Source organism: Myxine glutinosa, chromosome 13 (assembly GCF_964187855.1).
Source record: "Myxine glutinosa chromosome 13, kmMyxGlut1.1, whole genome shotgun sequence".
Lineage (NCBI taxonomy): Eukaryota > Metazoa > Chordata > Myxini > Myxiniformes > Myxinidae > Myxine > Myxine glutinosa.
Window position 1 is genome coordinate 48,006,623 of NC_136273.1, and position 27,599 is coordinate 48,034,221.

At 44.7% G+C, this 27,599-nt stretch overlaps 1 protein-coding gene across 2 annotated transcripts in view; it reads right to left on the reverse strand.

Annotated features, from left to right (window-relative positions):
• Window positions 1-260: 260 nt before the first annotated feature.
• GK5 (glycerol kinase 5) overlaps window positions 261-27,599 on the reverse strand; it is a 115,709-nt gene continuing 88,370 nt past the window's right edge. For both annotated transcript variants that reach the window (XM_078767423.1, XM_068134349.2), the window contains exons 13-17: window positions 21,390-21,484; window positions 20,813-20,916; window positions 20,625-20,684; window positions 8,228-8,361; window positions 261-1,769 (exon numbers count right to left, since the gene is read on the reverse strand). In XM_078767423.1, the coding sequence (XP_078623549.1) occupies window positions 1,609-1,769; window positions 8,228-8,361; window positions 20,625-20,684; window positions 20,813-20,916; window positions 21,390-21,484 (554 nt within the window). In that variant the 3' untranslated portion in view covers window positions 261-1,608. The remainder of the gene's footprint in view (window positions 1,770-8,227; window positions 8,362-20,624; window positions 20,685-20,812; window positions 20,917-21,389; window positions 21,485-27,599) is intronic.

A 27,599-nucleotide genomic window follows, 5' to 3' on the forward strand; every position in this document is an offset into this window, starting at 1 on the left:
AACAATTGTTTTCTATCTGTCCTTGTCCAGGATTATGTGCCGTTTGTCATATGCACCTCAATTATTTATTTAATTATCAAAACTTCATTTGTGCATGGTTAGACATGAGGGGTTGACATAACACAACCGTTTATAAATTGGTTTGTGTCATCTGCGATGCCAACTTGAGGGAGCTCGGTTCACACCAAACAGCGAAGGAGCGCTTGTGTCGGTGCCGTCCACGAGACAACACGTTGAATACAACCAACACTGGCATGATCTTGAAATTCAATCAAAATATTTAATTAACATCAAATCAACCTGACATTAAATACAAAAAGATTGAATGTTTTGACACATGAGGACTACATTTAAAAAATAAATGACATTTCCACCCAAATTATCATATTGTCTGTGATTTGAAGTTTATAAACATTTCTTGGAATTACTTGAAGTTCAACAAAATGATAATTCACAGCAAATGTGTTAATTCATCCCGATAATCACACCAAGGAAGACATCGCATCACAAACCCATCGCAAACCCGCATTCAATATGCCGACCTTCTAACTAAACGGGTGAGATTCCGTGAACCAATCACCTTACTACGTGTCCACGTGATAAAACTATCCTGTTTCGTCACGTGAGCAGATACAACATGGGTCAGGAGAACAGGGCCTAATGGATCTAGATGAGATGTAATAGTGTCTTTACACAAACGTGAGCCATAAACTGATGGTCTGAAGTAAACAATCGTTTCAACCTTCTCATACATCAAGCACTGAGGAATATTTCTCACAAAGTTTAAAAGCCTCAAATGGACACAAGCTTCGAAATGGATAAGTTTGTAGTACTACTGCAACAACAACAACAACAACAGGCATTTTAAGGCCATTTTCCCTGCCAGAGCGGGGGTTAGCCTTGCGGTCCCCATGAAGTACCACTGCACCCAAAAGTCATTTTCTGTGGACAGATGCATTGTGGGTGGAGAGGTTGGATCATGTAAAATGCATTCATGAAGCATCTCTACGAGGTAGTACCAGGGGCCAACAAACAAACAGACAGGAAAACAAAGGCATATCAGTACCTGTGTTGATATGTACTCATGGAAGCATGACCACAGGTAGGTCTCAGCCGAGTAATAATTATATGGAAATGTTGAGTTGATATTTGAAGGTTCGAGTAAAGTTCAATTTACACAGTAGTAGTGATGGAACAGAACGCCATAATTTCAGGTTTGAAACGCCGATTCACGAACGTTCCACCCGTGTTCAAAGTTTGTAAGTTGCAATCCTGTAAATCAGGCAAAACTTGTGGCAAGGTAAATGGAGTAATACAACATAAATGTTTCACCTCAGGAAGGCCAGAAAGAAGGGGGTGAAAAAAGAACTACGACGAGACAAGCGACCGTTTTGTTCAATGGTATCTAGAGACAATGGAACAGTCTGTGAGCACATCACCAACAGTGAGCACATCAACAACTGAGCACATCACCAACAGGTCAGACTATCTCCAAGGTGTCAATCTTGTCCACTAAACTGTGCATTTTCAATTTTTTGGAGGTGACCAAAATCCAATCTATGTTCACCCATTCGTCTTACAGGTATGAACATCGGGCATGCCACGTGCTTAAGCTCTCATGTTTTCAGGGTTGTACCAGCCACGGGTGCGCTCAACCGCCTTTTCCCACCGGTGGAAAGCGTCCATCATCGATAGTGGACCCTTCCGTGGTTCGAATTGCTGGTGTCTACCACACATGGCAACCAGCTGCGAACGGTCGGTCCAAAAACCTTCAAAATGAGAGGTGGTACAACTATGAGTATGATAAGGAAATGCAATAAAAGAACAACCAATACTCACTCATATTGTACCTTTAAGCTTGAGGGAATAACCAGAGAAACTTCAATTCATTAAAAAAAAAAAAGGAATAATAGGTCTCAGCTAAAATGTAAAAAATACTCCATTACAAGGCAACATTTAACCTTTTAATTTATGAACCAGATATCCATTTAAATTAAGAACCAGGGAATTGATAACCCCTTCTTGGAACTCCCAGAGCATCAGTGGTAACTGCAAGTTACGAAACAGTACCCGATGAAGATATTCTACCATGATTAAATTTTCATGTTTATTTGTCGTGTTGGGGCTCGTGGATGAGCTAGGCCACAGAATGGATCAGGATGTAACAAAACAAAAATAACTGCAGAAAGAGGGGAAGGGGGGGGGGGGGGGGTTGGTTATGGGATAAAAACACATCAGCAGCAAGATTGACGGACAGAATAGATTAAGACTTGGGCACATAAGGGATCCGAGAAAGAATGAGGATAATGAGAGGACACATGGAATGGGCAAGATGGATACAGTCGCAAACTCTCAATTACAGAAGGGGAAGGAAAAAGTGGAAACTCGGAAAGAGGTGGGCTAGGGAGAGGAGGAGTTATTGAGTTAATGAGGGTATAAAAGATCATGGTTGTGGATTGGGGGGGGGGGGGGGGGGGGTTGAGTTAGCAGAATAAGCAAGACTAGAGGAAGAGGTGAATCCTGAGATGGTGGTAGAGATCAGTCTTGAGTAAATGGAGGAATGAATGAGATTGAACAGACTGAGGAAATTAATTCCACAGGCGGGGAAAAATAGGAACAAATGAGTGTAGGCGAGCAATAATTCTGGATTTTGAAAGTTTCACCAGAAGAGAGTTGATGGTGGACCATGTGCTCCCTGTATATACTTGGGGGAGGCGGTGGAAGAGAGAAGGTGGAAGAGAGAAGGTGGAAGAGGAGGTGGAAGAGAGGAGGTGGAAGAGAGGAGGTGGAAGAAGACAGACCGTTTATGTTAAACAGATGATGTCCGGTTTATCAGCAGCAGCTTGGATTGAGAGATATGTCAGGTTGGAATGGAGGCCTCAGATGTTTGAGGTCCACACAGTTAGGGACAATGGCGGAGGTGCAGCCCAGGAGGTGGGGGAGACTTTGGGGGTGGGGGGGGGGGGGGAGGAGAGGGGGGAGAACACATGGAAGAAGTGGGGTTGGAAGGACATGGTCTGGTCACAGATCTGGGGGATGTATTTAATAATATCAGTACCTCTCTCTTGCCGGAGATGCACTGATATTGTTAAAGAACAGAAGAAGAAGAAGAACCATATTTAGAGGCCATTTTTCCCTGCAGAGCGGGGGTTGGCCTTTTTCGGGCACCTTGGTCCCCTTTTTGAAGCAATGTTTTACGGCCGGATGCCCTTCCTGCCGCCAACCCTGTTAGTCACCCCTTGCGACACACAGGGAATTACCAGTGAACTGGTACTCAATTTGCCGACCTCGGAAGGATGACAGGCTGAGTCAACCCCCCTGGTGTTAATTCAGCGATCAACCGGGATATTGTTAAAGAACGTGAAGGGGATTTGATTATTGTGACCAGACAACCTCTGGTTGGACATATGGAGTAAATATGATCAGATGGGACGCAATAATTTTTGTTGAAGGCACAGAGAAAGGTGGTACTGCAGGTGCGGGAGGAGGGTCGATGGACCAAATGCTTAGCTGACAGACATACTTTGAAAATAATATTTGTGAAGAAAAGTAATCGAATGTGGTGAAGAAGAAGAACATGTGGGACACTCCTAACAGAGAAGTAAGGGAAGTGAAGCATTTATAAATATTTTTAAGTGCTTTGAAAGGAATAAGGGAAAAGCGTTTCCATTCAATGAAAATTAATTTGGGAGATACTGTGGTGGGAAAAGGTAGAAATAAAGAATGAGGTATAGGATGAAAGTACAGGCAGCAGGAAATTGGGGCAGAATGAGATCGTTTTGGAGTGAAAAATAAAGTTATTTCTTTTTTTTTTTTGTCGAGGTGAGGAGGGGAAATAGGAAAACATTGTGGAGGGAGAGAAAGTATGATATTTGGGAAGGAAAAAAGCTGAATGAGAAACATGGCAAAAGAGACAGATTTTTAATGGCAGCTATCTGATTAGAATGCCTTGAACAACATATTCAACAAATACACCACAAGGTCAAATTTAACACGGAAAATTGGACGAAAACACAAAGAGCAACACAGGGATGAAGATAAAACAAAAAACACGACGGATCAGCTTCAGAAAACCTAGCTCTGATGAAGCGGAAGCGGAAGTTGCAGGTTCAACCAACATGCAAAAATCACTCAATTGAAAGTTCAATATGCGATTATACGAAAATGAATATTTAAGCCTCCCCCTATGGGATAGGGGAAGGCTTAGAGCTGTTGTAGGGTTTGATGCTGCAATTATTTCCCCCAATTGTTAATGGAGCCCTAGAGTTTCTTACACCCCAAACAACCATTTACGTTTTTCTCCCTTTTGTCTGACATTGTCCAAAGCTGTTTCTCCGAAACAACTGGGACTTTCGAAATAAATGTTTGCATCGATAAAATGGGGGGAAAAATGTTCGTGACATTGACATAATTTTGTGACCTTGACAAAATGTTATGATCATGTGACCTAATTATAGACATTTTAACATTTTTCACAAAAACTCGACTAAAGTTTGTCCCTTCAGAACGAAATTGCCCTCTCTAGATAGCCGAGACTCCTAGAGGAAGGTGCATTTATACTTGATCTGCATCATACCCCTCAAAGTTAAAGGTCAAGGTCAAAAGATAGTCTGAAAAAAACATTTTTTGGCATCGCTTCATTTTTGCCATGCGGAATCTCAAAAAGCCTTCCAAGATGTTCTTGCATCATTGTGTACCTGCACTGATTTTGTGCACCGATTTGATTAGTGTCCTTGATCTACATTTCTCACCTTATTAACTAAAAATACGTTTTTTATGCCTCTGTCCCCAAAGGTGGCCGTAGGCATTGTTATCGGGTTGTCCGTCCGTACAGGCTAAACCTCGTTTTTCTCAGCAACCACATGTCCAATTGAGACGAAACTTTCAGCGTAGGAGTGACACCCATGCAGAATGTTTTTAATGATAATTGTGACGTCATTCGTCACGTGGTATGGCAGCCATCTTGGAATAAACTCAAATAATGAAAACAAAAAATTTCTCGTAAACCACTGAATGGAAAAATTTGAAACTTGGCACATTGTCAAGTACTCCCAATGGTGGGGGGGAGCATGATAATGATTACATCATAGGTGAAGTGGTATACCAGCCTACAATGTTTTAATCGAATTCCTTAACCTAAAAATCAGAAATTGCATGCACGTGACCAATTTGTATTGAAATATTAAATTTGTGACATCATAGGTCACAAGGCAATCCCTGGTGTTGGGCTAGCGGCTAGGGTGCCGGCTTAGGATCCTAGGATCCTGGGTTCGAATCTCGGTCGATCGCCGAATTAATGCCAGGGGGGGTTGACTCAGCCTGTCATCCTTCCGAGGTCGGCTAATTGAGTACCAGTTCACTGGTAATTCCCTGTTTGTCGTTGAAGGCGGAAAAAAGGGTTGGCGTCAGGATGGGCATCCGGCCGTAAAACATTGCTTCAAAAAGGGGACAAAAAAACAACAACTACCACGGTCCCCGAAAAGGCCAACCCCCGCTTCGCGGGGAAAAATGGCCTCTAAACGGTGGTTTTATAGGTCACAAGGCTAACCCCCGCTCTAGCAGGGAAAATGGCCTTTTAAAATGCATGTTGTTGTTGTTGTATAGGTCACATGGTTTGGCAGCCATGTTGGATTCAACGTAAAACCTGAAAAAAACATCTCCCAAACCACAAAATCGATTGACTCGAAGCTATGTGTCGGTTAAAAGATCATCATGAAAACATCATTGGTCACATGGTGTGGCAGCCCTATTGGATTGAAGGAAAATATTAAATAATTATATCTCTGAAACCACTTGCCCTATCGATGTGAAATTTTACAAATATCATCTAACACCATTGTTGCATATAGTTTGAAAATGATGATGTCGTAGGTCACGTGGTTTGGCAGCTATCTTGGATAAAAAAAAACGAACCCTATCCGATCAACACGAAACTTCACAAACATGATCCCCTACCCATACATATGTGAGTGCACATTTTTTAAGATCATAATTATGTCACATGGTGTGACAGCCATATTAGCTTGAAAGCCGATTAAAAAAAAAAAACCCGATAAATAAAAAATCCCTTCTCTGAAACCGTTTCACCGATTGATGTGAAACCTGTCATGGTTGGTGAAAATGTGATACTTGAAAACAGCTGAAGGGATTTAAATCAAATTTGTTTATTTTTAGGACAGAACGAGGGCATATACCCGTTGTGGGACTATGTGGAGGCATATTGGCGACACAGTCGCATTGCTCTAGTTTTATCATAACTTGAATCATTTTCTTCCGATTTTCATGATGTTGAGTTGTATGGATAGATTGTAGATGGCGACACATTTTCTTAATTTATACTCTATCTCTAAATGTTGAAGGTCAAGGTCATATATGAAAAAATAAATAAATGGTGTTCCAAAAAAAATATGGCCATCATTGGATTGTGGGCACAAGGGGAGGCTCACCCTTGGCGATCGTTTTGTGACCACAGATATAAGGTTTATTCTGACATTTCGCTTTCATTGAATGGAATGATTGATGATGTAATTATTGTTGTATGACACTTCAAATTTAGAACATGCATGTCTATTATTGTTTGTCATAGAATAGTTTAATATTGGTAATGTTACCGAAGTGAGGATTATTGAAATGTGAACCAATGTTGAATGGTCATAAACACAGACCATGATATGGTGGTTGGATAGGCCCAGACAGGAAAAGCATGCCTTAACAAGCTTGATCTCAGAGGCCATGGGCAGTCATGTGATTGGCTATTGATGGGCAAGGGTGTACCAAGAATGCTAGACCTAAATGCACGGAGAAACGAGGACCGAGAGACGCACACAACGTTGACAGAGGGAGGAATCGGATCAAGGAAAAGAGAAGTTGGTGAAATGATTTTGTTGGGATCACATAGAGTTTTTTTTTCATAGAGTGGGAGTTTCATAGAGTTCATAGAGGGAGTTTTTTTTTTTTACCCCACATAGAGTCTGGTTGGTTGTTGGCTTAGCTTAGTTGGTTGGACTCTGGTTGTTGGCTTAGCGGTTAGGGTGCCGGCTTGGGATTCTAGGATCCTGGGTTCGAATCCCGGTCGATCGCTGAATTAACGCCAGGGGGGTTGACTCAGCCTGTCATCCTTCCGAGGTCGGCAAATTGAGTAACAGCTTGCTGGGATGAATGATCCCGGTGTGTACCCCGGTTTAGAATAGGTACACCGTATCCCTGCGCATCGTAGGAGGCGACCAAGGGTTGGCGTCAGGAAGGGCATCCGGCCATAAAAACATTGCCTCAAACAGGGAACCATGATTGTCATGGGGCCCGCAAGGCTAACCCCCGCTCCAGCGGGGAAAATGGCCTTAAAAACGATCATTCATTCATTCTTTCATTCACATAGTCGTGCTTGAGGGAGTGCTCCTTTTTTGTCATACTTGGGGGTGAGGAAGGGTAGGGGAGTCCCAAATGAAGTTGACAGTTATCAAGGCAAAAGGGAAAGGATTTCTGAAATAATTTTTCCTATTATAATAAGCATTCTTATATCCTTAAGAGTTCATGGAATTCCCTTGAAAGTGCTTTTGGTTTCATATTACAATGATTTATTTTGTTATCACATCTCAATTAATTAATTTCCTCCTGGAATTGTACATTTGCATCACACTGTATGCAACATAAATAAATATATTTTAATCACCTCTTCCTCTAGTCTTGCTTATTCTGCTATCTCAGCCCCCTCTCACATCCAGTCTGACCAAGACACACATATTCTTCCATTAATACCCTCCTGGATCAACTCTCAAAATCCAGGCTGACCACAAACCTCCACTCTTTTGTTCCTCTTTTCTCCTATTTGTGGAACTCATAAGGTCATGGGGAAGTTCAATCTCACTCACTCTTCCTTACATAACTTGAAGGTGATGCACCACCACCTCACGACATCCTTTATCCAAATACACAATCAAAAATTTCCATTGACACTTATAGCCTGACATAACCCAGCATTCTTATTTCCAGGCTTCTGTTTCCTCCCCTCTTCTCTCCTCATTTTCCATTCTTTCATTCTTTCATTCCATTGCTTATTGCATCCACTGCCTCCACTGTCAGTATGTTCCCTTTTTGCCCTCTGTTACCTCCCTCGCTCTTCCATGAACCTACATCTGGGATATAAAATATAAAGATGCAACAAAAAATACACATTGCATTGACTCATTCATCGATCGTTTATTCACTCTATAAAGAAAAACAGACTCACCGACAACAAGTCCTGCCAGGAAGGCTGCCCCCTGGCAGGACATATTTGTACGCTTCGCTCTGTGTACCGTTTTCCCCAACACATCTGCCGTTTGCTGCACCACAAAGGTGTTGTTGGACACCCCACCATCAACCCTGAATGAACAGCAACAGCACAAGGTCATCATTTATTAATAATAATAAAAAACACAACAAACATAAAGCATTTATATCCTTCACGGATAACAGTCTGTGGATCAAGGAGCATTTATGGAATTTTGTTTTGACCAAAACAAAAACCCACCAAAAACAGACAATGCAATTACCGTATTTTTCGGCCTATAAATCGATGTGGAGTACAAGCTGCATTGGCTAGTTTTACCACTTTTTTTTTTCTTCCCTTTATTAATAGATACGTCTATTTGGAGTACAAGACAAAGCAAAATCAACTATGGTAGTTGGAAAAACTGTCAAGTCAGTCAGAACAATGGAGGTGTTATTTTCTCCTTACACAATACATCACTGGCTACAGTACTTCAAGGATATTTTTTGTATACATAATCAAGGATCATGGAAGAGCGAGTACACTGAAGGGATCAGGACATAACAGGACAAAAGGAAAAGTAGAGAGTGAGAGATGGGGTGGGGGAACACAAACAGCAGGGTTGAAGGACAAGATAGAGGGAGACTTGGACAGACAATGGGTCTGGAGAGGAATGGGGGGGGGGGGGGAGGGCAGAAAAGGACGCATGGGGTGGACAAGATGGATAAAGAAGGGAACTCTCAGAAGGGAAAAACTATAAATATGGAAGGAGGAGGGCTTGAGGCGGGGGTAGAAAAGATCACGGCTTTGGATTGGGTATGATGTGAGATGGTGGTGAACACCTGCCTCGAATATCTGGAGGGAAGAATGAGATTGAAGAAAATGATGAGGTTGGTTCCAAGGGTGGGGGGAAAAAAGAGGAAGGGATCAGTGGAGTGATCCTGCATTTAGGTAGTTTCACCATAAGGGGGTTGATGGTGGACTGTGTGAGCCCTGCATAAACCTGGGAGGGGTGGGGAAAAAACACAGAAAGAGCAGAGGGCGCAACACCAGAAAGGAGGCGGTAGAAGACAGAGACCACCAACATGCCTGCGATGGGAAAGTGATAGGCCCATAGACTCAGCTTCATCGTGGGAGATTCCAATAATCTTGTAGGTCTTGGTTTCCACAGCGTCAATCTGAGCAAAATGCGAAGCTAAGGAGCCACCCCAAATGGGAGAGCAGTATGAATGAATGAATGAATTCATTCATTCATTACCTGAAAGACACGTGTGTGTCTGTTCGATAGAACTTTGTCTTTTCAAGGGACAACCATTATTACTATTATAACTCCGAAGATGGATGGATGTTATACTTTCACCCCTGTCTGTCTGTGAACAAGTCATCTCAAATGGGAGAGCAGTACTCCAAGCTGTGGATGAAGGCCTTTTAGGCAGACAAGTGTTAAGATGTGCCAAGGAAGGACTTTGTACGGCAGAGGATGCCCAGTTGGCAGCTAACTTTGGTGGCCAACTTTGAAATGTGGTTTGCCCAAGAAAGATCATGTCTGATAATGAGACCAATAATTTGAAGGACTGAACTTCTTCAAGAGCGTTGTTGAGAAAGTAAATACGTAGAAGGGTTTGCCATGCAGTCCTTTCAGAGAGAGATTGCAAGAGTGTGAGATGTGTCAGGATTGAAAGACATATTCCAAGGGTTTGAAGAGAGGGAAGAGGCTGCAGCCTGTCTGAAGAATGAGGGATGTCACCGCAGAGGGAGGAGTCGGCAGCAAGTAGATAAAGAGGATTTTCCAGAGTCAGATAGATCATTTATGAAGATCAAGAATAGGACTGGGCCCAGAACACTGCGTTGTCACTCCAGCCTTGACAGGGAGAGGAGATGAAAATATTCCGTTGTGACACACATTGGCTACTAGAGTAGAGGAAATCAGCAAGCCATGTGTGGAGTTAACCTTGGATGCCATAGGCAGAGAGTTTGGAGAGTAGAGTAGGATGCCAGATTATATCAAAAGCATGAAATATGTCCAGAGAGACGGCCCTGAACTCATTTCTGACATTGAGGGCCCCCATCCATTGTTGGGTGAGTAGAAACACCATGTCCAAGATGGAATTGACCTGGTCTGACACCAAATTGATGATCTCAGATGAGGTTGTTGGAGAAAAGGAAGGATGTCCTATCGACATTGATTATGGATTCCATGACCTTGTTGATGATTGGAAGTAAGCTGATAAGTCTGTTGTCATGAATATCAATGCGTTGTTTTGTGCATATTGTTGCGGATCTGGGTTTTGGGGTTTTCAGATGATTGGGACTTCTTGGACTCCTCCAGAACCCTCATGTCCCGAGGTCACTGGTTATGGTCACAGCTCTGCAGTCTGGCGGGTTGCAAGTCAACCACGAACACTAATTGACACAACCAGAACTGGCAGGGTTCTCACTACTACACGCGTTACCTTCCCGGTGGCACGGTGATACCAAGGGGAGCTTGCTCATACGCTTGATACATAATTCCCTCCTCTCTTTAATCAGGTTCAGCTGAGCAGAGCTGCCAAGCACGTACCAATATATCACGGAGCCATTTGGTTGGGGTAGAACGTCCCGCCTATCACGAGTACATCTTAATTGAGTCAATAAGAGGGAGCCGAAACGGGCAGGTTGGAAACAATGGTTTACAAAGTAACTCGGCGCACATTATTTGCAAGGGTCAATGAAAGCAACCAATCTGTAATAATGAAAGAGTGGGTGTCAGTCCATCTGCCCATCTCCTCCATAACACCAAACAATGAAACCTAGCGGCCCCAACCTTTGCATGCATGCTTCTCAATCTCCAAAGGAGTGCATGAATGAAAACTAGGTGTTTGGGTGTGTTAAAACACCCTTTTTGAAGATGATCAATGGCCTTATTTAATTAAACTAAAACAGGCTTTATCCTTGGTCAGTCCGCTATCCCTCGCAGGGGTCTTATGCTTTTTCGACCTGCTCAAAATCGCCTTTCCTTGGAACAGGCTGCAACGGGTTCTGCACGATTAAACGCTCAAATTTTTTTTTTTTTTTCACTTTCCTCACTCACATTATCGAATGTCTGATCTTCATACCTACGGATCACTATAGATGTCGCTATTGTAGGTGCTATAGTTTTTAAATTAGGACCATCAAACAATTTTATGCATTATATGATGTTTTTAAAGTACATAATCAAAGTTGTGATATTTTTAAAAGAGAGCAGGAAATCTATATACTATTATGGATTACATAAGATAAAGACTCCTTCATTCACCACTTGCGTCTGGTCGCGTGGCATATATAGAGCATAAAAGTAAGCCGTTCCTTATCAATCAATGTTTGTAAAGGCATGGTGATACAGTCGCAAGCAGTGTAAATCAACTTTTTAATCAGACAATCTATTATTATAGATGGAACACCGGTGCTCCCTCCTCAGATTGAGTCTATTTTATTTATTTCCTTCATTTAAAAAGTAAAAAGTACATCGATCGACGAACAAAGGCAGCCCTCTGCCCAACACCTGCATGCGTTCAGCATACTGCATCGAGTGGTGTGGTCGATGGTCAAGTAATGGATATTTTAATATAAAGATCCTAGTTACCCTTTGTTTATGCCCTATGGTGACTGGGGTTGGGGCTTTGGGGGAGGGGGGTGGAAGCAGGGAGCGCAAAATTATGTTTTGTCCCCGCGGCACCAGACACCCTCATTACACCACTGGTGAGCATGTCTATAAAAGTTTGTACTACAGCATTTGTAAATCAGTAGTAGAACATCTATATATACATATACATATACAGATACATATTGTTACAGACGTGGCTTGGATGTTATTTACCGAGCGGTTTTATGGTATGACCACGTCTGCACAAGTTACCCGATTGTGCCCGAACGTTGACTAGTCGCGCGATGCTGGCTCAATAAGAAAAAGAAGACACCCGGCTGGATTACAATAACACAATACGACACCAATGTTTCAATTCTCAAGACCTCCGGAGGAGATTATATTCGTACGGAAAGGTCAGATTACAGGGGCTAGAGGTATAATCACAGAAAGACAGGCACTTAGACACACTCTTATATTAACCCCGGACAGACGACAGACAAACGGGACAACGGCTGACTCACACGGGGGTTGATGGCAGGAAAGCGGGTATCGATGGCTCCAGGTCCTCCTGGGCTCGGGGCAGGGTACAGTACGGTCCGGTCCGGTCCAAAGATGCGGGGAGGTATCGTCGCGCTGGGGGTGGCGGTGGCTTCTCTCTCCAAGCTGAGGCGCATCTGACGTCACATCCGGCGCGGGGCCGCGTATATCCGGCGGGGAGTGACACGCCCTCGGCTCGTTAGCTCCGCCCCAGATGGAATCGGCACGTTGCTTCTCATTGGGTGCGTGGGGGGGTTACTGGCTCCGCCCCTGACGAGGAGCTGACAGCCAGCCCTTTCGGGGTAACGCCGTGGAGCGCATGGTCATGGCGGGTAACCGAGCCGGTGTGAGGACGCACACTCCCCGCCCCTCTGTTGTTGTAGTCGTAGTTGTAGTTGTAATTGTTGTTGTAGTTGTTGTTATTGTTGTTGTTTGGGGAAGAAGATGGGAGGAGGTATGGGAAAGGTCCTAAACTCACTACTGATGCCATATAATCACATTCTGGTGCAACGAAGAGTCATAATTAATGGAAACGAGGCCTTAACTGACATAGAATAAGAATAACTAGGAAGATGTCCGAAAGTTGTCTACGTGTGGTGCGGTGGACCTGGGCACGACATTTAATGGGGGAATAAGGGGAAGGTCGGCTCTACTGATTGTTATTTACATGCAATGGGACTAGGGAATGGGGGATTGGGGAAAGTTGGGGAGTATTGGAGAAAATAGGGGAATATTTACAAGCGGATATGGAGGCCAAATTCCATATTCGCAACATTGCACCCTTCTCTACCCTCGGGGCGTCCCGACCCGATAAATTTTTACCTACTTTAGTGTGGCACGCAATGTAGTTCCCTCTACTATTAACTCTACCCTGAGTGCGACAGTTTTACAGATATTCACAAATGAGTAAATATGTCCCCCTGCGACGTTGCACCCTTCTCCTCACAGAAACACACCCACAGGATAACCGAATCCGGAAAGAATCCTCAAACTAAACATACAGCCGGTAGGGAGCATTATTTACAAGACTACGCTGCTATTTACACTACGATCCAGGACCTGTTTTTGGAGGAACACATGCAGATGTTATGCATAGAGAGAGCGCGCTTGCCAGCATCGATACACCAACCCACGAGTGCTCTGTGGCCGACGGCCTTTAATAACGTGCAGAGCACCCTTTCCCGAGCATCAAAAGCACCACCCCACCACCAATCGGTGCAGTCACCATTGTTCATTGGAATAAAAATAAATTCGACAACCCCTAACCCTGCAGGTGTCTCTTGCGCTTCTTGTGGTGCACTTGGTGTTAACTAAAAGTGGTTCACCTGTATGGCATAGGTGCCACGTTGACCCATAGGTCCATCCCCGGGTGGTGCTTGGCCGCAAACGAACTGCGGTCCTTTGTGGGTGGCCACAAACATTGCGGTCCATATGGTGTATCGATCCCGGCAGCAAACAGCGAAAGTGCAGGCCCACAACTGCGCAGCCAGCACCTCTCTCTCCTCTCTCTCTACCCCAAAGCCAGATCCTCGGAGGTGGGAGACAAAAGAAGCAGACAAGTGAGTAAGGTGGTAAGGGCGCAAAAGTGCACGCAATGTAAGGTGATGCACACTGGGGGCACATGGGAACCAGGTGAGACAGGTACGTTCCTATCGTACGCCCCCCCCCCCCCCACCAGGTAACCTACATGGCCCCTCCCTTACCCCTTACTGTATCCACACAACACAACACTACCCATAAACATCTACTTTACAAATCAACAAACATCCCTACTGTCTTCCCCGTTCCTCCCATATACCAAATTCGTCTTCTCTCCCTCCTAACCAATCAAATTTGCCATTTTCAACTCTCATCAAAATTTGCCATCTCCAACTCAACATCAAAATTTGCCATCACCAATTCATCATCAGTCCCTCCTAGGGAGGGAGAGATGGAATCACCCCAATGTCTCATCCACGTCGTGATGCGTCTCACAAATCCAACAGCAATTCTCATTTCTGCAACACAACAAAGAAAACACAGGTGTGGAGTCATCATCATCACCTCAGGTAAGTGGCTGCGTATGGTGCGACAGGTTCATCAATCCTAACTATTTCCTAAATGACTTTAACAACTTTACACTACCCGGGGTCTTTCTCCGGCCAACCCATTGGCCCTCTTACACTATGGGTTCTAAAAACCAACTCCCATTGGCCAAACTGTGGTGCTCTTCAATTTGGGGTCTCACTCCCCCGATTCATCTCCCGGTGCCCTCGCACAATCTCTGGGCTGTGGCGTGTACCTCTCCCAGTGGGTCTACCCACCTGCACACCTCCACCACTGCAGTTGCCTCCGAGCTTACCTGCTCCTTACCCTAACCTATCTACCTGGGGAAGGCCCTCTGGCGCTCTCCCCACTCCGTGCCCTCTCTGGCACTGGGCTGCCCGATCCACACCCGGGATCCTCAGGCACCCACTCACAACTACCGGCTCCCAGAGCCCACCTGCGGCCTCACCTGGCCGACATCCTCACAGTGGTGGAGTGCCCAACCAACTACACACACTAACAGGCTACACGCCCAGCCATTTCCACAACACTAATGCACCCATCCACAACACCATTCTGCCACCGCACCACAAATGCCAATATCCAACCACAATTTACCTGTACCCTCTACCTAACACTTACACTACCCGCCCCGGGTACTCGTGAGAGGGGTCCACTCTTCCCCCATCCACACCTTCGCACCATGCACACCACTCCGTACCACTTACTCCAACTCTCTCCACACACCTGTACTTGCACACCTGTGCTCTCACACTTGGTGCCACCTGCACCCTTCTCTCCCCAAGCGCATTCGCGCTGATCCACACACTCACTACTCATACACTGCTCCACACACCTGTCCAATTGCACACCTGTGCAATCACACCTGTTCCATCCTCACACACACGGCATCATCTCAGCTAACTACTCCCTTCTGAAACTTGCGCTTCCCAGTCGTCCCTTTAAACTATTGCGCTCCCACGTCATTATCATCCACACTAATCTACCTGCGTCCCCACTACAGGTATCAGTCACTAACTAAACTTAACGTTACCTAATGTCAATCTCTTCTAGATCCCTACACACAATATCCTAACCCACCCGGGCTAGTTTTCACTGCCATACACCCCATAAGCTATTGCTCCTTTGCCCCCACATGGGAAGGATGGTGGATTTGCCATCCCACCACATCGGGGGTCTCTTACTACCAATTTTGCACATCAAATTTCAACAAATCAAAAATTTGGCCAATCACTGCCCATCATCTGCCAATCACTACTGCCAATCCTTTGCCAATCATCAAATTTTGTTTTTCTCTAATTTTGGGTCCAAAACACTAACCTCATCACCCAGTCGACTCACTAATACCTCTCGGTGCGCCAATCCCTGTCCAAAGCCCGGCTTCGTAAAGCCAAGCAATGGATGCTGGTTGTTTTGTGCCAGCGGCTGGACACGTCCGGTACTCGGTGCAGGGACGGGGGTTTACCCGTGCCGAGATCCCACACATCACCTCGGCGTGGAGCCATCCAATGTCCCGATCTCGACCTGCCGGCATGCCTCAACAAAACGTGGTCGCCATAACGACCCTTCCTATCCAGCCGCCCGCTCCGCCTAGTGGAGCGCAGACGCGGCCGTTCAAAGCGAGGCCCAGCACGCACCGAGGGCCCGATTCGGCTATAAGTCGTTCTAAACTCTATCCCGTCTAACGTCGATGCTTCACCTGGACGCTTACACCCCGCAGCCCGTTCCTTGCTCACACATCCAGCCGTGCCCATGCTCCTCGTACCTTTCCTTACACACCCAGGTACACTCATTCCACTCACAGCCTTGGTCACACACCTGACCACCGAACATTTTGGCACACATTCGTTGCTCGCACACCTCACCAATACACCGCTTCGCGCCCCCTCCTCGGTCACCTCCTCTGTGACAATCACAGGTGTGCCCTCATTCGCACACCCAACCACGTGCCTCACCACCAACTCCAGCGTGCATTCCCACTCACGCTCTACCATTCCAGGTGTGCATCCTTCTATTCCAGGTGTACATCCTCGCTCACCTGTCACAACTAACTCACGCTCCATGTCACTCTCACTACTTTCACCTCCATTCCTGACAGCGCACTCATCCTTACTCTTGACAGCGCACTCTTTCCCCATGCACCTGTCCGTCACACACCTTCCTCGCGCACACTCTCCCGTCACACCCTCTGTAACACTCACCACAGGTGTGCATTCTTCCTTGCCTTTGACAGCGCACTCTTTCCCCATGCACCTGTCCGTCACACACCTTTCTCGCGCACACTCTCCCGTCACACCCTCTGTAACACTCACCACCCCGCGCTTCCATGTGCCCCCTCGCACACGCGCTACGACCGACTCACTCTCGCCAGCACCCTCACTCCTTGGCACACACTTTTTCCTCACACACCCCAGAGTCGGACTTTCTTGCACACCTCCTCTTTCGCACACCAGACCTGTCACACACTTCACCAACGGCCTCTCACGAACACCCAGGTCTATCTCGACCCCCAAGCTTCTTAAATCCCCTGGCGCATCATACGCACGACCATATTGGTCACCACTTACACCGGGTCCTCTTCCTCTTCGCTTCTCCTCCATCACCTGCGAATCCCTCATCCGGTTAATGAGCACATCATCACGATCCAAACACAGACTTTGGACCAATTCTTTTACTTCCTCTTTTATCTCTTTGTTATCCCCTCTCCGTCGCTTCTTAATTTCGCTCACCCCTTCTTCCACTTCTTCTAATTTGTGCTTCACCTCTTTTATTCCCCGGTACGTCTCCTCAAGCTCATCCTCTAAGGCTACCTTGACCGTTTCCATGTGCGTCCTCACCTGCCGGTCCTTCGTCTCCATAACCTCTATCACCTCGTCCAGCCTCGTTGTCAGTCCCTCACGTACCATCTGACATTCCCTCTTTGTCGCTATCAAGTCGTTTTTTATGTCGTTTTGTGTCGCTTTTAAACCTCCTAATACCGCAGTGTTCCTTTGAACCTGCTCCACTAACTCCGTCTGTCCCACCGTCAGCTGCTCCACCTCCTGCGTCAGGTCCTCTATGCCCCCTTGTAACTTTACAGTCCCCTTTCTCACCTCCTTCTCCATGTGCTCCTTACAGTGCCTCACCTCCTCGCGCACTCCTCCGACCTCCTCACTCACTCCTCTTCTGATCTCCTCTCCCATCACTTGCATCTCCTGCCCAGATGCCACCCTCATCTGCTCCATTTCCTCCCTGTGAGCATCCAGTTTGGCTTCTACCCCCATTCTGACCCCCTCTATCTGCTGCCCCATTTGGTTAACTTCCCTTTCCGCTTGGTCCCTCATGTCCCTCAATTTGCCTTCCATCCTGTTTTCTAACCCCTCTAACCCATTTTTCACTCCCTCTATCTGATTCTCCTGGGCAGCCATTCTATTTTCTACCCCCGTTAACCCATGTTTCACCTCTTTTATCCCGTTGTCTAACCCCTCAAAATTATTGTCTAACTTCCCAATTTTCTTGTCTAACTCCTCAAAATTATTGTCTAACTTCTCACCGGTACCCCTCGCTTCGTCCCTCATTACCCCCAATTGCTCACTCCGAGCCCTCGCTTCGTCCCTCATTACCCCCAATTGCTCACTCCGAGCCCTCGCTTCGTCCCTCATTACCCCCATTTGGTTTTCCAATCGCTCACTATTCTTTTCCATAAGGGCCGTCATTTGTATAAAAAAAAGTTCCAATCTTCCCAGCGGCGCTACTTCGGTCGCGGGCACGGTGACCAGCGAGGCGCCTTTTTGCGCGCCTGAAGCATCGTGCGCGAGAGCGCCATTTTGTGCACCTGCTACCCCCGCTGTTTCGCTCTCCTCATGTCCCTCATGTCCCTCAATTTGGTCCTGGACCGACCCTACCTCACTCTCCTTTACCGGACCCCAGCTGTCTTGACCCGCCATAGCGCGACTTTCAAAATTCGGTTTTTTATTTTATTTTCGTAAAACAAATTCAAATTTCGCCGTTATAATTTCGCGCGGGAAACGCGCTCCGAATCGATTCTACTTGTTACCAATTTGGGCCTAATAAATTTAGTCCCGGGTTCGAATTCCACTCCTCGACACCACTTGTTACTTAATAACACAATTGGTGTTCCAAAATTTGGGCCTAACAAATTTAGTCCCAGGTCCGAATCCAACTCCTGACAACCAATTGTTACAGACGTGGCTTGGATGTTATTTACCGAGCGGTTTTATGGTATGACCACGTCTGCACAAGTTACCCGATTGTGCCCGAACGTTGACTAGTCGCGCGATGCTGGCTCAATAAGAAAAAGAAGACACCCGGCTGGATTACAATAACACAATACGACACCAATGTTTCAATTCTCAAGACCTCCGGAGGAGATTATATTCGTACGGAAAGGTCAGATTACAGGGGCTAGAGGTATAATCACAGAAAGACAGGCACTTAGACACACTCTTATATTAACCCCGGACAGACGACAGACAAACGGGACAACGGCTGACTCACACGGGGGTTGATGGCAGGAAAGCGGGTATCGATGGCTCCAGGTCCTCCTGGGCTCGGGGCAGGGTACAGTACGGTCCGGTCCGGTCCAAAGATGCGGGGAGGTATCGTCGCGCTGGGGGTGGCGGTGGCTTCTCTCTCCAAGCTGAGGCGCATCTGACGTCACATCCGGCGCGGGGCCGCGTATATCCGGCGGGGAGTGACACGCCCTCGGCTCGTTAGCTCCGCCCCAGATGGAATCGGCACGTTGCTTCTCATTGGGTGCGTGGGGGGGTTACTGGCTCCGCCCCTGACGAGGAGCTGACAGCCAGCCCCTTCGGGGTAACGCCGTGGAGCGCATGGTCATGGCGGGTAACCGAGCCGGTGTGAGGACGCACACTCCCCGCCCCTCTGTTGTTGTAGTCGTAGTTGTAGTTGTAATTGTTGTTGTAGTTGTTGTTATTGTTGTTGTTTGGGGAAGAAGATGGGAGGAGGTATGGGAAAGGTCCTAAACTCACTACTGATGCCATATAATCACATTCTGGTGCAACGAAGAGTCATAATTAATGGAAACGAGGCCTTAACTGACATAGAATAAGAATAACTAGGAAGATGTCCGAAAGTTGTCTACGTGTGGTGCGGTGGACCTGGGCACGACATTTAATGGGGGAATAAGGGGAAGGTCGGCTCTACTGATTGTTATTTACATGCAATGGGACTAGGGAATGGGGGATTGGGGAAAGTTGGGGAGTATTGGAGAAAATAGGGGAATATTTACAAGCGGATATGGAGGCCAAATTCCATATTCGCAACAATATTATACATATACATATATATAATGTATATATATATATTAAGTAATGACTTGCGGTTGGGATTAAAATCAAATGAATCCATTTTTAGTTCTCCAACCTTTAATGAGCAAATAAACAACTGCTCGACGTTTCGATCAGCAACACGGATAAACGTGCATCCACTGACCTTTCTCAAGAGTAAAGCAAAACAACTCTGTACCCTCCCTTATATAAGGGAAAAAGGGGTGGGGACACCGAACCACCAATCAATGCCATTCTGGAACAACTCATGCCATTCAAATTTAAACCGTACATTTCATCGATTTATTTGAATTATGCTACATTTTGTTTGATTCAACGTGTGATTTAACGGTTGTTTTGATGCAACATCCCAAGGTGTGGTTTCAGTGGTGCAATGGTTTTGATGTATGGTCTTATATAAGACGGGTCTTATATAAGACGGGTCTTATATAAGACGGGTCTTATATAATACGGGTCTTATATAATATGGGTCTTATATTCTAGTATTTATTAAAAAAAGAAAAGAAACAAGTACAGTAATAAAAACATTTTTTAAATGAAAAAGGATGTAAAACAAGGTAGGGATGATCCCATGAAATGATCATGTGAAACCATCCCGACATCTGAGTAATGGTCGTCCCCAGAAAAGACACACATGTCAGTTCGATAGAACTTTGTCTTTTCAAGGGACAACCATTATTACCATTATAACACCGAAGATGGAGGGAGGTTATGCTTTCACCCCTGTCTGTCTGTGAACAAGACATCTCAAAGTTGTGGACGAACAAGTCATAACCACCTCTCTCCCCCCCCCCCCCCCCCACCCACCAATTTTATGTTTCAGGTAGTATGTCAAGACTAAAATCTGGCCCATAAAGCTTGTATACTTATGACAAACCTGATGCTTGCAATAGCAATCCCAGTTTCTCTCTCCATTGTATCCAAAAGTAGTTTGTTCCTAAAAAATAATAAAGGATGAAGAAAAAAAAAATCAAGAAAATTAGACAACACAATGAATCCCATATGTATTCAAATTCCAACCCAAGCTTCCTTACACCTCCTGTATTGACACTAATAGTTTCTTACCTGAAGATTAGAGACTCGAGGATTGCTCTAACTATGTGGGCCGGAGTAGTTGAGGGACGCAAGCCAAACATCGCCGTGCATGCAGAGGGGTCGTTCACCGGAACCTATGAATGCAAATGACAGAGGTTGTCCATGCAGTCAAATTAGGGTACATTTATTAATTGTAGATGAAATCGGAAGAGTGGGGGAGTTAATTTATGAAGTTTCAAAATTATAAGGAGAGAGGAAAAGAGAGACAGAAGAAGGCTAATTGGATGTGGGAAGAGTAGAAAGAGAGAGAAGGTTGGGAGTATGCAGGAGTAAGGGGGAAACAAGGAATGTTGGGAGTGGGAAAGAGGGGGAGGGGGATGTGAATATGGAATTTTAGGGGTGGGTGGAGCAGAATACAGAATGTTGGGGGCAGGGAGATGAGAATAAATAAGTCTGAACTTTAAATACTATTAATAAAAAGAAAACCAATAATTTCAGTGTGGAAAATCGAATGGTTTCTTCAGGTTGCTGCAGATCAGATGCAACGACTTTGATAAATACCAGGATGTACAGTGTCGAGACTCGGTTATCGGGCAACATTACAAACCTGAATTCCACTGAAAGATGGGACAAAGTATACACCATCTGTATCCGGTACACTGTTTGCTATATCCGCTGTTTCGGCAACATCTGTGAAAAGCCCTGCAATACATGAAACAATACATTTGGCACCACAGTCGACTCACTGCGATACATTTGGCACAAACGCAGACTCCATTCATGAGATGACCGAATGGCTCAATTCTGTATTTACTTACAAATGTTGTGTCCCAAACCCCTTGCTCTCTGTATAAACCTTACCCAGTCACACATAACTTCGCACAGACACTGTGTCTTTGTACCTGAGAAGATGGAGAAGCTTCTGGCAACCATAGACTCTGATTCTGCAACTGGATCAGATGGCATTGTCTCATAAAAACGTGCTGTACTGCTCTTGCACGTCCTCTCTCTGCCCCTTTCCCCATATAATTCGCCCGAGGTCACCTTCCGTCGACTTGGAAATCTGCTATAATCACTGCATTACATGAAAGGTTCAAAAACCTGATCCCCTTAACTACAGATCTATGAGCTTACTTCCAATCATCAGCAAGGTCATGGAATTAATCATTGCAGTTGGTTGCGATTAAATCAATCCTTTTCACCAACAATCTCATCTCAGATCACCTATTTTGATTCAGACAAAGTCAGTCTACCTCAGGGATGTTGCTGCTCCTCTCCCAAAAAAGTATTGAGGCCCTCAATGTCAGACGTGAGATTAGGGCCATCTCTCTTGGCATATCTTATGCTTTTGAAACAGTCTGACATCCTGCCATGCTCTCCAAACTATCTGCTCATGGCATCCAAGGTCTATAGTCTGGAGGCACTTCCAGGAAATGTGACAGTAGGGGTACACTCATGTTACAAGCTGGCAACAATGTTTTTCTGAAAGCCCAGACCTCTAGGAACCCATAAAGTCTTGTTGCCAGCTTGGGAAATGGTTTGGACCAGATTTGTGGCCATTTTTCAAAATGGCCGCCTACATTTTTGGTGTTTTCTAATATTTGAGCTCTAGAACTTATATCTGGCTGTCTTAAAGGTCTCTAGGGTTATGACCTTATAACATATAGTCATACAACAATCCTCACCCAAATTGGGGTGCATGGCATATCTATAAGTGGTTTTATTGAAGCAAAAAGGCAAAAATATGCCTGAAAAACGCCTTCATTTTGATTTTTCCAAATCACTAAATTGCATACTGTGAAGTTGTTCTTTGGTCAATTTCTTTCAAAATAGTTTTAAAATTTGCCCAGATCCCTCCTCTTCATTAGCAAATCTTCAGGAATATACCCAAGTTCTCAGAAAATATGTTTTATGCATGATCAGCTACCCCTACCCCCTAAATCACAAAACGTGCCAATTTTCAATATTTCCAGATTCCAACCAATATCATTGTTGTATGACTTTTTCTCATCATGATAGGTCCAAATTAACTTACTCTATGTGATTAGGTGTTAATAAAAATTGAATTTCACACTTTAGTGAAAATCCAAGATGGCTGCCAAATGGCCAATAAAATATAATATTTCACATTATGACGTTAAGTTAAGGTAATGCAGTCTACCATTTGATACCAACACATTTTTGAGACTTAATATATTGCAATAATGATGCTTTCCTTTGTATCCTTCCTCAGGTCCTGCCCGAATCATCATTTTAACATAATTGTTGTGTTAACAATGTACTATAACATATTGCTTGTTGCATGTGCTGTAAATAGCTTTCAGTGTTGTGGTAGACATAGTCTTTGTCTCTTTCCAGATATGAATGAAGATGGAACCTGTAGCTGTGATAGGCGGGAGACGGAAGAGAGAATCAGTTGCACTGGACATCGACTGGAGCATATGCCTCATTTGCCAAGGCAACAGAAAAAATGAAAAGACAACCAAGCCCACAGATGTTGGTCTCGAACGCTTTAAAGACTGTGATTACGAGACAGAAATACCATGACCATGAGTACATCTCAACACTTGACAGAATACAGAGTATTGACCTTGATGATGAAAAAGAACACATAGTATGGCACAGGGGCTGTTATTCAAAGTTTACACATGCCAACCATATTGAGAGACTGAAAAATCGGCATGAAAAGGAAGCAAAGGACTCGTGTGACCAACCATCTACATGCATTCGCCCCTCTTCTAGAGCATCAGTTGCTTCAGTGTCCTGGGACAAATGTATTTTCTGTCAGGAGGATAAGGCAGGAAAGCAATTGAGGAATGTAGCCACTTTAGAGACCTCAGACAGAATACTAAATGATGCTCAAAAGAACAAGATTATGAGATCTTGAGGCAGGTTTCAATGAAGGGGACTTCGGAGTGAAGGAAAGCACACAAAAGTTCAACCAAGTACCTGATGATCAAGGACTGGAGCATGTCAACAAGATGGGCAAAATCGCTGGAGGAGTCATTGGTATCACACGCTCTGAAACTGCCCTAAATCGGTGGGGACTGACCTACATCGATAGAGCTAGGATTGCCGATGAAACTAGGGACATGCTCGGAGTAACAGAAGATAATAATGATGACCAGTCTGTGCACAAGGAATCTGGAAAAGCAAGGATGCTGAGGGATGAATCTGATGTCCAAAGCCTGATGTCGATGTTTCAGAGATTTGAGGTCTTCAACAAAGAGTCTGAGGAACTTGTATGTCTCACTACTGGGGATATTGCAAATGCCGCAATTAAAAAGGATCTGCTATGTGCGGAGAAGGTTGGACATCAAGTGGCCCGTACCTTTGTGACTGAGCGTTTCATTGAGAAAAAGACCAGCCTACACACAAGCATCCCAAAACAAAAGTTGAAGACATTTGCATCCATGTTTGCTGTTGAGGTGTCCAAGGACAAGAAGAAAAAGGGTACTGCTATTGTCAAAGCAGATCGCGATCTGTTTCAACGACTGATTGTTGTCATGGAGGCAGGCAGAGATATTGACATAGATTCACTTCTCACACAAGAACTTTGCCATGTACCTTTAGCTCTAGCCAATACTGATGGGACCCTCAGACAAACAAACAAGTCACAGTTGCTACCTCTTCTAGAGAAAGATGGTGTGTCTCAGGCAAATGCCCCAGCATCTAACACACCAACATGCACAATTGTTGATGGAATGGCCTTAGTTCAGGCATTGGGAAAGCCAAAGGACACAAAGACATTTGGAGACTATGCCAAGAGGGTCGTAGCTGCAGTGTCAAACAACTTCAAGGAGCCCTGTAACCGTGTGGATGTGGTCTTTGACTGCTATGAAAAGCACTCAATCAAAGATGCAACAAGAAAGAGGCGGGTTGGAAAGGGTCGTGGCATTAGATGTGAAATAAGCAACAGAGATCTCAAGCTACCACAGCAATGGAAATCTTTCATGGATGTCAATGACAACAAAGTGGCTCTTACAAAGCTTCTCAAGGAAGAACTACTTGAACATGAACATGAAGCCACACAGGAATTGGTGGTTAGTGGTGGAAACAATGGCATGGCTGCCTCTTCCACAGGCAGGAACATGGAGCATCTCTGTTCATCACAAGAGGAGGCAGACACGCGTATGATTCTTCATGCTCTGGAAGCAAAGGCTAGAGGATATGAGAGGATCGTCATCACCAGTAGTGATACCGATGTATTATTGCTTTTGATGGCCTTCCAGCCCCAAATGCCAGAAGAGGTATGGATGAAATCAGGGACCTCTAAATACAGGCGCTACATTGCTGGCCACAAAATTGATTGCACTGATGATGTCAGGGACAGTCTTCTAGCTTTCCATGCCATTACAGGATGTGACAGCACCAGTCAACTCGCAGGCATATCAAAGAAGGCAGCATGGAAAATATTTTGTGAAGTTCCTCACCTACTCTCCCAGCTAGGGGTTGCACATGTTCCAAGTGAAGAGATTTGTGCAAAGGCTGAGGAGTTTGTCTGCCGTCTTTACAACCCGAAAGGAGACGCAAAGGAAATCCAGGCGCTGAGATGTTCCCAATTCAGAAAAGTTGGTAAAAAGCCAGAGAACATGCCACCAACAGAGGATGCATTGCACCAGCACATTTTAAGGGCACATCATCAAGCCCTTGTGTGGCGAAATGCCAATGTGCCAAATCCAGGAATCCCCAATCCAACAACATCCGGCTGGTACCTTGAGGACAACCAGCTGATGCCCCGTCTCATGACCAAGGAAGGGCTCACAGCAGAATGTGTCAAAATTGCGACGTGTGCATGTACCTCAAAGGCCCGTCCATGTCTAACTGGCAGGTGCAACTGTAGGAAAAATGGATTGCGGTGCACATTGGCATGCAAATGTGCAGACTTATGCAGGAACCCCCTCAATGACTCTGATAGTGATTAGACGACATGCATGGAAACTTGAGTATATTCCATAATGTCATATTGTTACTATGCTGGCTGTATTTGACGTAATGTAACTAGTCTTGCTTCAGCTCTGTTCCACCAATGTATTACTAGTCTATGATATGACTGTATCCCACATTCTGTCACTTATGTATGAATAGCCAGATTAGCTTGTTGGGTATGACTTTGTTAATTCAGTGCCAAATATTTGTTTAGTTTAAAGGTGCAAGCATTGCATTGACGTTTGTATTGTTTGGATCAGTGTAACATAATAATGTTTGCATTATGTATACAAGTTATGTATGTTTATTTTTGTTTTACATTAAATAATATAGCTTATATTTTACAATCTTCTATGTCTTCATTTATGTAAGTGCCTTGTTTGTCAGCTATGTTGGAACTAATATACTCCGCAAACAAGGCACTTCCAAATCCACACTACTTTCCTGAAATTCAAATGTTATAAAACATAAATTTTACATAAAGTCCCCCTCTAAAATAATACATCTTCAACTCATCAAGACTCTTTCACATACATGTGACCTATAGAATAGTAGTGCCTCATATATTTAGTATAAATGGAACATTTTAGAAGTGCCTCTGAATGAAATTGCAGTCTTATGGTCTCGCGCCACCAAATATTCTATGGCCATTTGGCAGCCATCTTGGATTTTCACTAAAGTGTGAAATTCAATTTTTATTAACACCTAATCACATAGAGTAAGTTAATTTGGACCTATCATGATGAGAAAAAGTCATACAACAATGATATTGGTTGGAATCTGGAAATATTGAAAATTGGCACGTTTTGTGATTTAGGGGGTAGGGGTAGCTGATCATGCATAAAACATATTTTCTGAGAACTTGGGTATATTCCTGAAGATTTGCTAATGAAGAGGAGGGATCTGGGCAAATTTTAAAACTATTTTGAAAGAAATTGACCAAAGAACAACTTCACAGTATGCAATTTAGTGATTTGGAAAAATCAAAATGAAGGCGTTTTTCAGGCATATTTTTGCCTTTTTGCTTCAATAAAACCACTTATAGATATGCCATGCACCCCAATTTGGGTGAGGATTGTTGTATGACTATATGTTATAAGGTCATAACCCTAGAGACCTTTAAGACAGCCAGATATAAGTTCTAGAGCTCAAATATTAGAAAACACCAAAAATGTAGGCGGCCATTTTGAAAAATGGCCACAAATCTGGTCCAAACCATTTCCCAAGCTGGCAACAAGACTTTTTGGGTTCCTAGAGGTCTGGGCTTTCAGAAAAACATTGTTGCCAGCTTGTAACATGAGTGTACCCCTACCACCTTTTCTAGGCCACTTTTGGGGATATGCCTCCAGAGCACTACATCACTCATGGCTAACTAACTTCCTCTACTCTCATAGCCAACATGTGACACTCAATGGAATCCTTTCACCTCCTCTCCCTGTCAAGGCTGGAGTGCCCTAAGGCAGTCTTCTGGACCCAGTCCTATTCCTGATCTTCATCAACGATCTCTCTGACTGAAAAATCCTATTTATATATTTGCTGATGCCTCCACCCTCTGCCATGACATAGCTCATCCTTCTGACAGACATGCAGCAGCCTCTTCCCTCTCCTCAGACCTTGACAAGATCACAAGCTGGTGTTACGGATTCGTCACTTCCGTCTTTGTGGTTTTCATCTACTTGAAGCATTTTTAGTTTCAGGTACTATTATTGTTACGGTTTCGGTGTGAAATGGAGATAACTGTCTTCAAAGGTAAAAATAGTGTTTCAGAAGAAAAACGAAATGGGTGAAGAAGAACCCGGAAAAAGAAGAAGAGGCGGGCGATAGGATCGAGAGAGATCTGAGGAGAAAAGGCTTATCTGCTTCGTGGTGGCGAGCGGACCTTGTGGAC